Source organism: Cyrtonyx montezumae, unplaced genomic scaffold (genome assembly GCF_038088225.1).
Source record: "Cyrtonyx montezumae isolate F1298 unplaced genomic scaffold, pur_monq_1.0 scaffold_5, whole genome shotgun sequence".
Taxonomy (NCBI): Eukaryota; Metazoa; Chordata; class Aves; order Galliformes; family Odontophoridae; genus Cyrtonyx; species Cyrtonyx montezumae.
Window position 1 is genome coordinate 17,927,771 of NW_027072056.1, and position 13,191 is coordinate 17,940,961.

Consider the following 13,191-nt stretch of genomic DNA (forward strand, 5'->3'; position numbering starts at 1 on the left):
GAAAAAAATCAGCACAAAGTTTTACATGAGAACAGCCACTAACTGTCCAAGAGAAGCTGGTTTTGGATATCACTTACCTCTTTAAGAGAAGATTCAAGTTTCCACCTCACTGACATTGCTCTAGACTTACCTGCCTGTAAATGTATTCATCTGCTTAGCCAAACATCAGCACTACATGGTATTAACCTTGTGAAAGGCAGAGAAACAACACTGCGCAACCATATCATAATAATCAATCATTAAAATATTGCATGACTTCTGAAAATATATTTGGTGACAATGAACAATATATTATCTTCAGAACCTTTCATATACTCTTTAATTACCTTAAGTTACTGCTGATGTTGTTTCTACTTATTAATGGGTGAAATAGGTGTCTTACACATTCACACTCCCAAATTTTCTCTCATTTTCTTCCAGGGAAAATATATGTTGAGTATATTTTCCTGGGCACGGCCAATGGCTGATCTGCAGCCACAAGATTTCCTTTTGGGGCCTTCATACCAATGAGAAGCAATGACCCTCTGGTCCAAAGCCACGTGGCCACACAGACAAGGTGCTTGGAGCAACATTTTAAGATTCACTGAAAGATCGTGTACCTTAGAACATCAGCTGAGGTTTGACCTTGCAATGCCACAGTGACTTATTTTGGAAAGAACTGCTCAGCATTTGGCTGCTAAATGCAAAAACCCAATCATTTGCACTCTGCTTTGCAGAGGTACAGAGAGATGAGTAATTCAGCTCACAAACCTCAGCCTTCACAAACCCGTTGTTAATTTAGCCCTAGTATTATTACTAACTCTGGGTGCCAGTATTACCATCTCCCATTTTAGAAAAGGTTACTTGCTTCCACAGCTCTGAGGCTGAAAATCTGAATACAAAATGCCCAACTGTACAGACTTAAGAACTCCACATTTATTATTTAAATCGCATCATTCTAAAGCAACTCTCATAAATGCTGAATGCCTGCAGTTGCTAACATTGAGAAGGGAAAATTCAGGTGACAGAAAATCCAACTGTTTCTGACCTGAATCTACAGCACACTTGTGGCTCGGCTGTGTGCCTGTTTCCATACTGATCAGCAGAGAAAAGCACAGTGAGCAGGGTTACAGCTGCTCTAACGTGTCATCGATTTTTTGACATACAAATCAACATATAGATTTGAGGATCAGACACATGACTGAATGTTCATTATTTAAAAGTTCTCAGCATAACATTTGTTATGCCATGCTGATGCTACAAACTGTATTACAGACCTTTTCTTTCCACCAATGTAATTAGCAGGAGTTTTTATCCATAGAAGACTTACATGCAACTATCAACCTACTTTAAAGTACATTTTTAGCACCAGATGGTGATCAAAAATCAGGCAGTTATGCTTCTATTAATTACCAAGAGTGCATGTGTGAGAAGATACGCCAAAGAGGAAGGTGAGATGAGCCATGATGGACATTAAAGGTCCAGGAGCAGATCTATAACTGGTGTAAACTGCCAGGGCTTCACTGATTTCAGTGATACTATGATAAATACTCGTTCAGCTGGTAATAAAATAAGTGTCATCAGCTAAGTATCTGGTCAGTAACATTTCAGAATGCAGAGTGAGGCAATAGTGTGACCTCCATATCTACCTTTGAACTGAATCTGCATGACGAAAAAGGGTAATGTTTCCTGTTTTGTTTCTGCCTCAAGAAAGCTCCTCTGTTGGCTGGGGTACTGCCTGCGGGTAAGCACATGGACAGAAAGATTCATGTATGTATACAAGTAAATATTTTCTGTGACAAACAAGTACACTGCTTTAACTGCTCTGATGTTACTTTTATCTTCAAAAAAAAAAAAAAAAAGCACAGCATTGAAGACTTGCACAAATGTCTTGCTCTTCCATTTGCCATTCATCTCAATAGTAAGGGAAATTAAGCTGAGAGTTGGCTTTAATCCACAATTTACTTGCCATATGATATTTAACTTCCTTTTAGAAAATAAAGCTTATTAAAGCAATGATAGTTTCATGTATATATGAATTACTGAGAACCATAATACTAACAAAAAGAAGTCAGGTTTGCATAAAATCTACACTTTTTAGGTGATTCTCAATGGTTTTTTTTCCCTAAACATTTTCCACCAGACAGTTTTAAGTTCATTACCTTTTTCTAACCATTTCCTATTTCACAAGGTTAAGATTTTACTGAATCTATAACTAAGAAATCAATTGTACGATGGCAATAAGAGATCCTAAAAAAAAAGGCTCTTTGTGCAGAACTGATGGTTAACTCACTGATTCTGCTGCGCAGTTCTCCTGAAGGCCTCGTCAAATGCTGCTCATTTCTGGTCTGCATACACATGGCGTGAATGGGACAGACTTCAATCGAACTGGAACGCTGAGGTAAAAGCTGTGTTTCAAACTCTTCACATTTATTTGGAGACCTCAAAAGGATGACTTAATCTTATAGTGTTATTATTTCAAATGGAGAAAGAGATTTCTGATGTTATTTAGAGAACATCCCTCAGTTTATAGACGGAGAAAAAGCAGAATTCATTCAACAGATATTCTGGCAAGGGCTTTGAATGAAAAATAACAAAACCTCTGCAGGGACTTTCCCTTTCCTTTCATTTATTTGGCTGCACATTTTCACAATAATAATTAAATTATCTAATGTTTGCTTATGCTAAGGAATGATCATCGGCAACAATCCACTAGTAGAAAAAAGAGGGGGATCAAAGGCTAATATTTTAAACCAACAGCTCAGGGAGAAAACAACTTCCAAACATCAAAGGAATGCCATGATATTCAGCAGCTTCTTATGGATTCAGTTATCATCTCTTAGTGAAGATGGCAACAGAAATCTCAGCATTTGTGAGCAGTGGTGTCTCTAAAACTGCAACACGTTTACAAGTTAGACCTCTATTTTTCCTGTTTTCAGCGTGTTTCAATAACAAAAACATCTGGTAATTAGAGTTTTGTAACACTGGAATCCATACTTAGTGCAGATAACAAAAACAAGAAGTACATTTTCCTATGGAACATTCAGGTAATCCATCCATGCGATGCGGCTCTTCTGTGGGTGCAGAATACCACATAGAACCAACTAAGATACCATTGAGCAAAATGCATTTTTATCTGCTTTATTTCTCCTAGAAACGTCAGCACAGCACATTATATTGCCTGTAATTTTAATAGGTAAATGAGACAATGATTCCATTGTTATTCTTTTCTCAAAATGGTAGAATACATTTCCTTTCAAAGGTCTGCAAATATATTTACAAAAGTGTGAAAGCAGTAAATGCAGGCTCTTCATAGTTTCACTGAATTTCCAAAGATTGACTAATATCTTAATTTTATTGGAAATCTGGTCCAAGGATGATACAAGAAATTAAATAGCACACTTGATTTTGTTCTCGTGGAGGCTAGTGTGGAAACAAATCAAACAGAAATATTTTTAAAAAGAACAAACTTATATTCCATGAAGCGTAATGATGATATTCCCAAAGCATTTCCTCTATTTTTATTATCTTTCAGCTTTAAAACATCTCTTGGTCTTTCTCCATGTTGTCTTAAGATGTGGGAAACCATCTCCCTTTTGGAAGGCCAGCTGCTGATGTGAAGTAGCCATTACAATATCATTCACAGTATCTGCATCGTATGTGAACTGATTTTCAAATAGGACTTATAAAATTTGTGTCATTGACTTCATCTTTCACATTTTAAATACGGTTGGCTGACAAAAATAAAGTGTGGTGTCATGCTTGGTTTACCTAAATCATTTATTTTGTAACTAATAAAAGTAAACAATTACCAGATACTGTATATATAGAGATATATAGATATATGGCCACAAATAAACTATAGTAGAAAGTTATTTTGGTTTCGATAAAGTTAAGAAAAGCACATAAAATCATATTTCATTAATATCTCGTTTTATGGCCATCAATATTTTTGTGACTTTTTTCTGTTTTGTTTCATCAACATAGCAAAATACAATCTTCCTATTAAACAATAATTATCAGATGGCAGACAATTTTTTTTATTGGTTTACATTGGCAGGTCACAGTCTAAAAGCACAACCACATCAGGCAGAAATTGCACACAGACCGCCCTGGATTTTGAAGACTATATATTTTTTTGCTTCTACCAAAAGATTTTTTTTAATGTAACATTGGGGACTGAGAGATGCACTTATTAAATACAAGGAGTTAAACTGTGGGCTTTTTTAGCTAAATAAAATGACTGAAATCACATTATTTTATTTTGATTACAGCTTCAGTTTTCATGTTAGTGCTTGATGTTAGCAAACATGCTCTGAACTTCCTAGCAGTTGTTCCATAAACGTTAACACATCCGAATAAACCAAGGTGATCTTTTCTGTTGTGGTACTGCAAATTTATTCCAATTAGGGCTGTTCATGGGCTTTCTTTTTGGTCTTCCTATTTGTATTTTCAACTTATTTCTGAAAACGATAGCAGAGATTTCTGTGTAATACTGTAATGCTGTACAATTAAGTCGGTAGTTTTGGAAATCTGACTGTAGCTGGGAGCGGCCTGCAAATCTGCAGTTCTGTTAACTGTAGAAGGCGTGTTCATGTCTTCAAAAACCAGACTGGTCTTAAGATATTACTCTTTATTTGAGACAGTTACCATTACTTCATTAAAAAATGACAAAACAGCAATAAACATTTTAGCTCTTTAATGAGCAAAGATCAGGTCTCTTAGCATTGGAATAATATTCGTTATCCAGATTATCTTTATTTCACTCAGTGACCATTAATATGGCCGAGAAGTACAAAGTAATTTTCCATCAAGTAGTATACAATTTATTATTTTTTGTGTGTAATAAGCTTTCATTCTTGAAAAAGAGTAACTGAAAAGAAATGTTTCTGTTACTGCAGTTAGTTTGTCAGAGAAAGTTCTTCGCATTATCTTACAAACTATCAAAATTGCTAGTAATTTGAAAAAATGTAAAAAAAAATCACATAACTTTAGTCTAATAGAAATATAGTACAGGTAAGAGAGAAAGTATTTATCAGGGATGTGCTCTTAAGTCCATCTCAATTATTTCTTTTATATAAATGTACATCTGATTACATATACAAACATTTTGAAAGGACCGTGGTATATAATTACTGGAAAGCAAAGGGAATGAAAAATTTCTCTTGATTTTAGAACACTCATTTCAAATCACACAAACATATGTAGTACTCGGATTTCAAAATTTCCAGGTTTGGGCTCTCTCCCCGTTCTTACATACCCTCTTCTTCCAGTCTGCAGAATTAATTTAAATGGCTAATGTATAGCATAAAGGGAAATAACTTCATACTAAAGTATTATAAGTAAACTCTGTAACATGCAAAATGAGTTTAAACAATAAACTGAGAGATGTAATCAGAGTGGTAACACTGGGGCATTTTTACCTTGCGAAATATCACTGTAATTAAATCTTTGGACACACTTTACCTCACCAATTTGAACTAAATATACTGTAACTAAGTCACAGAAAATTATAAATCCTTTATCAAAGGAGTTTCCATTAGAGTTACACTTATATTAATGTTAGACATTATTTAAGTGGAAAGGGAAGACAACATTAATAAAACAGATTTTTTTTTCTGGGATTCAAATTAATGCGTTTTCACCACTGCATACCTACAATTCCAAAAATACCTTTTGTAACTGTTGCAATTCCTTCTTTTACTGAAATTACATTGAAATATTTCACTGTAATTACTTTTGCCCCTTTAAAAAAACTTCTTTAGGTTGTGCCAATTGATGGAGAAAGCTTCTATTAAAAACTCCAATGGGATGAGAAGAATTTTAATTACGGCTTAATCAGCAGCACAGCCACCAAGCATATAAATTATCATGCACATCGTGCTAAAAATATCCAGTTTCTTTTATTCCCACAACTTTTATACTGACAGCACTTAAGTGATAATGTTGTACCTGCCAGGCTGTAAAACTTCTTTGTCTGACTGGCAGATCTCAGCATGAGCCCCTTCCTAAGGCCTTAACAGCATTGGTGCTTTGTGTACTTATTCAAATATGTAAATATGGTCTACACAATAAAACAGGTCCAAATAAAAATTGGTGAAAATTATCTGACATTCCATTAGTGTGTCCCTTGTGCATATTTATAGGTTTTTAAAATTTTCAGTCTTTGTTCTTTCCTGTTCGTGTTGCACATGCCTAATTCCATTATGTAACTTAAAATCTTCAGAAAATTAACACTTGAATGTGAATGAAAAAGTATCATTCAGGACAACTGTTTCAAGCAATTGCAAACAGTTGGGTGGTTTTTTTTTGTTTGTTTGCTTTTCTTTCTTAAGTTCATTTCATATATGTACAATTCATTTTTTTTTTCAAAACCCCAAAAGTTCTTGATATGTATATTCACATAATATTCCTCCATATTTAAATAGTAAGAGTCTTGTAGGTTGAAAGCCAAGTAATCTTCAGTTATATCACCTACTGTAATCCATCAAAAAATAAAGTTTGTTTCATCTTGTCTGGCTATACCCTGGTTGTTGAGTGTGAATGGGGGTGGGGATGAGGATGGGGCAGAGTATTGTTCTGTCCTCCGGTAAATGTATTGAATGTGTGTAGGGGTTGAATCCCTGGTATAGTGTTGGGGATCATTGTGATGGTGTTGGGCGTCATTAAGGGAATATCATCAGGAGACCTCCTCATAGCTAGCGTGTAGTCTGGGGGACAGGCGGTCCTGAGAACCACCTCATGTGGATGGATGGACTCACATTCATGATCCAAGTCAGTGTGCTTCATTTGGAGGGACATTATCTCCTCTTCTTGTGCATGGGTAAGATCATTGGTAGTAGTACGCTGTGGGCTACATCTCCTGTGAACATCGTGTCTCCGCTTGTCCTTTTTGTAGTACAATGCTGCAAAGGCCAAAATGTTCAGGAAGAGTAAAGATGCACCAACTGCAATAGTAACACTCAATTCTGTTGAATAGTCCCTTTGATCCACTGAAAACGGGCTTGGCTGTTGTTTGGGATCGTCTTGTTTGGCCGTAGGAAAGGCTGAAGTAACAGAAATGGAATTTTTCCTTGTTGGTCTGAAAGTATTATCTGTTGACGGCACTTTAGTTGTGGTAGAGGTATACTGTGAAATGTCGTTAAGATTGTGCAGATGAGGTACCAGTTCCAACCAAAGGTTCACTTTATTGGCCCTATAATGTTCTTTTACTCGTGGTTTTAAACCAATGTGAAGATACAGTTGGTCTTTCTGAGAATATCTGGTCCATGCTACTTCTTCAAAACGGTTTGGTTTTGTATGGATGAATTTTGTATCTTGTGGCACTGGCTGATTTGGGTCACTAAAACAGAAAATCTCAAGTTTTATACGGTATTTCAAAAGGAATTGTAAAATTAGAACTTTATAGTTAACTTTTAAGTCTGCCTTTGAACAGTGCAGAATAATATTTCTCAAAAGGAAAGGTCTTATTAATCTTAGTTAGATACAGTATTATGCAAATGAACCATATATAATCTTTTGTTGCATAGAATTCATCACTTCTCTATTTCTCCAAAATGAAAGTATCACTCACACAAATCTTTTACTGCTGAGGAAAAACTGCCAGCAGCGTGGTGACATGGGCAAATGCCTACAAGAGACCAGTGTGAGAGGTCATTAAGCTTTTTCTATTTTCATTCTAGTAACTTGAAGCACAGCATTTCAGTTCACACGCAGTATCTGTGGTCTACCAGAGGTGAAAAGACCACAGCAGGGCATAACTCAATGTAACACATACTGACTTAGACTCTAATCGCCGAAGGTGGAGAAGTATTTTGAGCTACCATTAAAAGCATTAGAAGTGAAAACATCAAAACTTCTCAAGTTCTGAGTCACATATTTTTTAGCTAGATGTATTAATGTAAAACATTTAACTCATGTGCATATATTAAACAATTTATTACTTTTCTAGGTAACCCTTAGATGATTTTTGTGCACATGGTGTTTAAAATTTCTTCATTCAGATTACTCACAAAGATATTTTTCCCTCCTTTTGCCAGAACGTAGAAGGGAACTCAGTGACAATACACAGGTGTGTAACCCAGTTCTTAATTTCTTACTCATCTGTACATACTTCCAAGGGAGATACTCAAGGGAAAGCATTGCTTAGTTATACACAGTTTGTACACAAAATTATTCATTATCTGGTACTCACCCAGTTTTTGCGAAGTTTGTCCAGTATGTCATCACTACTGCACTTAGCATGACATCATTTTTGGAGAAATTACAAGGAAATAATTCAGTAGGGCCAATCATGGGGATTCCCAGTACGTAAGGAACCTCATCTCCATGGGCTGCATCTGCCCACGCAGGTACCTGATCTGTCTGGCAATGATGGTAAAAGGCATAGAAATATGTAGGCGATCCAAAATTCGAGTGAAGATCTGCTGTGGCCACTGCTGGTGCAACCCATTGGTGATCGGTAAACAAAGCCAGCAGTGTTTTCCTTCTGGTCTCAGGATTGTGTCGATCTGCCCAGTCGGTGTACATAAATTTAATAGTTTCCCTCAATATATCTTTGCCTTCAGGGTATCCATACAAGTTATCGACAAAATTGGAAACTGCGAAGTCAAAATCACTAGCCGATATGCCATCTTCACTATCCACAATATTTTCAACAAATTTTAACCCTTCACCTTGATTAACTCCCAGCATGATGTCGTAATTGAGGAATTCTCCTTGTTCCATCAATATCTGAGGATCATCTGGTATCACATCGCCATCAATTACTGGTCCAAAGGCTATATGGTATCTAGCTGGTTGAATGTCCTGGTCAACGAGTTCTCTGTAAGGCTTCTTCTGTAGACATTCTACCAGTTCTACAGTGTCTGACATGTTGCAACCAACTTTTGTAGCCAGCATCCTGGCATATTTTGCAGGCTGGAAACTAACCGCCCAGCTGGAGAGTGCTGTTCCACTTTGAGCTATTGCTCTTTGAAAAAGTCCTGTGGGGAGAAATATTTTAAAACTACTGAAGTGACCTTGAAACAGCTACGTACTTGAAAGATTCAAAGGAATTCTTTGAAACAATAGTAAAGTTTAACAGAAAAAAAACCACTTAAGAACAATTTTACTAATAGAAAAATACACAAGATGATGAGATCTGACTGCCGTTGAGTCTACAGGTAATGTCTCCAAAATAAACACAATATGTGCTGAAACTGAAGCAAATGATTCTACTTCTGTGTAGTCCAGCTGAAGATCAGACTTTCAAAAGGAAGTCAGAGAGAAAAAGAAGTAGCATTACCTTGTGTAGAGTAATACTATTAGCATGAAAGAAACTCCTGCCTTTAAAGCCCTTCGTAGGTTGAAGAAAAAGCCAGGAAGTCTCTTCAAGCCATCATCAGCATGCATGTATATGATCACATGTTAAATAAAACTCATACACTGCTATTTTACTTTCTCCTTGGGATTAAACCTGGTTTGACAGGTAGTGTTTTTGAATTATGTATTATAGAAAAAGTTAATGTTTTGGAGCAATGGATGAGAAGATACTAGGCATCTATTAAATTTATATGTCTGAGAGTCTTCTTGTGAAGTCTTTTTTTTTAATGAATGTTTATAGCGATCACACATGAAACAGGAAAAATGTATATTTTACACTGTTTAGCTTTGTAATTCAGAGATATGAGCATATGTTCAGGTATTCATTTAGGAAAGAGAGCATGAACCAGCCCTGTACATAAACTTACAGCAAATCCCAAGGACTTCAGTGTAACTAATTTGAATTTCTGCTGAGTTAACTAGCATTCTGCATCAGGAATTCTACTCACAGAAATAAAAAATGTTTTTAGATAGACCTCTTCCTCTCCCTTCCGTAATCACTTTTGAGTGTGTTATGCAGTAAAGTCTCACCTCTCTTGTAGTCAATAAATCAATCAATAGTTTTACTATTGTCTTAAATATGGTGAAGACTCCAACCTTATTCCTATATCTCATGTATTCCTTTCATTCCAGGCTCTTCCTTTTTCCCACTCCCTCTGGAGAGAGCGGTTCCAATTCTGAAAGAAATTTTGAGTGTAACAAAGGGCAGAACAATTGCTCTCCCATAATTCTCATCTCTGATGTTAGTACAGTGGAAACTTAGCTTATGGCCTTTCTTTTTTTTTTTTTTTCATTGATGCTTGTGGCCTATTTTTTTTTTTTTTTTGCATTTTCAGGGATGTGCATTCAGTTCATTTCAAGTCTTTAGCACTTACTTTGGGAAAGTATTTAACACTGGATTCTTCCTTTCTATAGCTCACTGTGGGTACTACGAAATGGTCTATTGCAAGTGTAAGCCATACTGACATAAGATATATAGCTCAGAATTAGGTTTTACTTAACGTTTGTAGGTACCTGGAGTAATTCCACTGACTTTGGTCAGGAACTGACAGGAAATGACATCTGGCCTCACTTAGTTATATGTACATTCTGGCCCATACTTCATGAAGAGCTGGGTACTTCCACAAAAGGGACTAGAGCTAAGGTACTCAGCTTAGAACTCGATTTCAATAATGCCAAACATGACATATACTTTGACAGGTAACATATTTCTATTGATTAAAAAAAAATAAAATGTAATACTTCTGTATTTTCTTCATTAAGTCAGAGACATGTCTTTATGAACTGTATTGCAGTACCAGGTTCTGCACATTCAGAAGCTAGTAAGAATCAATTGCTGTCAGGAAACATTTTACAAGCTTCTGAGGAATTTTCAAATCATTTTAGACTGTATTAGAGTGAAATCCAAGTCTTAAAATCAGATAGGTGTAGGGACTGAAATATGTGAACTCAAGCTTCTCCTTAAATTTACGAGAAGTCATATTCAAGATATTATTTCCTTACAAGAAGTGAGTAAAAATAAGAAAGAGCTGGAGCTATAAAGCAAATGCAAAATATATTTGCATGTTTACAAGGTCACATATTGAGCTAGTATAAATCAGTTCAAAGTCAGAGGAATTACCACAGAAGATCCAGGTATTGTAATAAATGTAACAAAATGACAAAACTGAATTTTCACAAAGATGTATTTCATGATACTTCATAATGTTTCTTTTTGCATATTGCATAAATCTCTTTTTAGTGCTTTATTAAATATCTCTGAACAAGGACAGAAAGAAAAGGCTGTGTAATAAGAAAATGCTGATTTAAACACAATGGCTCGCTAAGTGTATATAAACATTAAGCACTGGATTAAATAAAAGTGGTCAAGTCCTCTGGCCATAAAGTTATCTTAGGAACAGAAACTTAACATCCTCCATTCTGGTGAAGAATTCTCAAGGAAATATTCCTCATCTCAAACTATTTGATAAAAGATGAATAGTGTTGTGAAAAATTATTTTCATTCTGTCAGATCAGTATCTCACAGGAAGGAGAAATATATTTTTATCTGATAATATTTATGATTATTATAGCTTATGGGCTTCAAACTGATGGCAAGAATATTTAAATGCTCAGCAGACCATATCGCTTTGTGACTCCTATTCAAAAGCTCACCAAATAAATAATAATAATTTGCAATTTGCATTTATTCATCTTCATTTTCAGAGCGCTTTCTAAAGATGAGTGCTGTTCTGCCCACTTGCAGATGGGCAGCAATGAACAGCACCATCTTGAAAGGGGCTGAATGTGTCCTCTCAGCTACCAAGTGATCTGCCAAAGGAAAATGGGAGAGCAACTGAATTTGCATCTTATGGAAGAGTCTGGTTAAGAATTTGCAACAAAATTTGTTTGGAAAGTATTAGGGTATTTCGAAATATTTGAAAATTTGAAGCAGGTTTCCTTATTTGAAGCTGACCAATTTCTTTTAATACTTTTTTAGTGGCAAGTCTAACAATCTCCAATTGAAACATAATGAGTGCATCTGAGTATGGCACATTCTGTTTAATCCAAAATGAAATAAAGGGTTTTTTTTTGTTTTGTTTTTGTTATAAAAGAAACCCTGACATTTACAACTCTATCCTTAAACCACCCCCCCCCCACCACCACACACACATCCTTTGAGCTGCTTTGTTAGAAAATAATGGCACCAGAATTCCCCAGAAATTTTGCTCTTTGCAAAGTTCTGGATGTGTGTTGAATATTGAATATTGAATCCCTTCCGACTGGGGATATTCTATGATTAAGATCAAGTAAGAGGAAGAAAGAGAAACAAGGTCTCATTTAACTTTAAGCTAAATCCTCTTCACCAACATTTATTCTTTTGTGAGTTCTGGTGAAAAAAAATGAAGAAGCAGTGTGACCTTCAGATTACACTGTAACGTTTCTTGTAAAAATAATCCATGTATTTCTCTCTTTTAAAATAGTTTAAAGGCCTAATCTAAAGAACCTGTCACTTTCATTGACCTCAGTGGGTTCTGTATCATGGCTTTGGGTAAACACAGCTCTTTTACTGTCAGCAGAATTTTTGTTTTATGACTGGCCAATTAGTCTTCCTCAAAAATGCCACAATATAAACCAGTGTAGGATTGTGTGCCAAGTGATTATGTTATTTCCTTTGTAAAAATAAACAATACAAATTTATTTGTGAAAACAGTGAGAAGCAATGTGATCAATAAGCAATAGCCATGCAAATGAGAAAAAACGTGGAACTTTGATACTAAGCTTATGGAATAAAAAATTGGGGGCCTCAAACAACATGTTTTTAATTTCCTGCTGCCTGCCTCAAGTAGAGAGAAAAGGTGTTAGTTATGGAATAGGAAAATATATAGAAGAAAATCCATTTGCAACTTGGATGCTTTGACAATTTTGGATCATGCATGCAAGACATTCAACCATTTTTTTCTTAGATGACAGCAAGTGAAGTTTATGCAGTTTCAGACCAAAGATTTCTGAACTAGGTACTCTTCTCCTTCACACAAAATAATAGTTTTAAGTATTTTAGTTGTTAGCCTGAAAAGCAAAACTGTGTTTTTTTAGTTTTCCTTAAATTCTGCTCCTCATGAGAAACTAAACTTGCCTTTCATGCTTGTCTGAATATAGACGACCTCATCTACTGTGAGCATGACTGACTGGTTTTCCAAAAAGGACACCCTTAGGTAGGAAAGAAGAGAGACAAAACTGATACACTGAGCATATGCTGTTCAGAAGTCTGCTATAAAGCGTTTCAACAAAGCTCCATAGGAAAAAGAAGAAAGTGACCCAAAATTTAAACATGCACAGAAGAGCTGAGGGAGAAGGCGGCTAAGTACA

The 13,191-nt window shown here is 35.7% G+C and overlaps 1 protein-coding gene across 6 annotated transcripts in view; it reads right to left on the reverse strand.

Moving 5' to 3' along the window:
- Positions 1-5,867: 5,867 nt before the first annotated feature.
- The window catches only part of NLGN1 (neuroligin 1), a 264,175-nt gene continuing 256,851 nt past the window's right edge, over positions 5,868-13,191 (reverse strand). For all 6 annotated transcript variants that reach the window (XM_065748481.1, XM_065748479.1, XM_065748480.1 and 3 more), the window contains 2 exons: positions 8,174-8,963; positions 5,868-7,321 (listed from right to left, as the gene is read on the reverse strand). In XM_065748481.1, the coding sequence (XP_065604553.1) occupies positions 6,499-7,321; positions 8,174-8,963 (1,613 nt within the window). In that variant the 3' untranslated portion in view covers positions 5,868-6,498. The remainder of the gene's footprint in view (positions 7,322-8,173; positions 8,964-13,191) is intronic.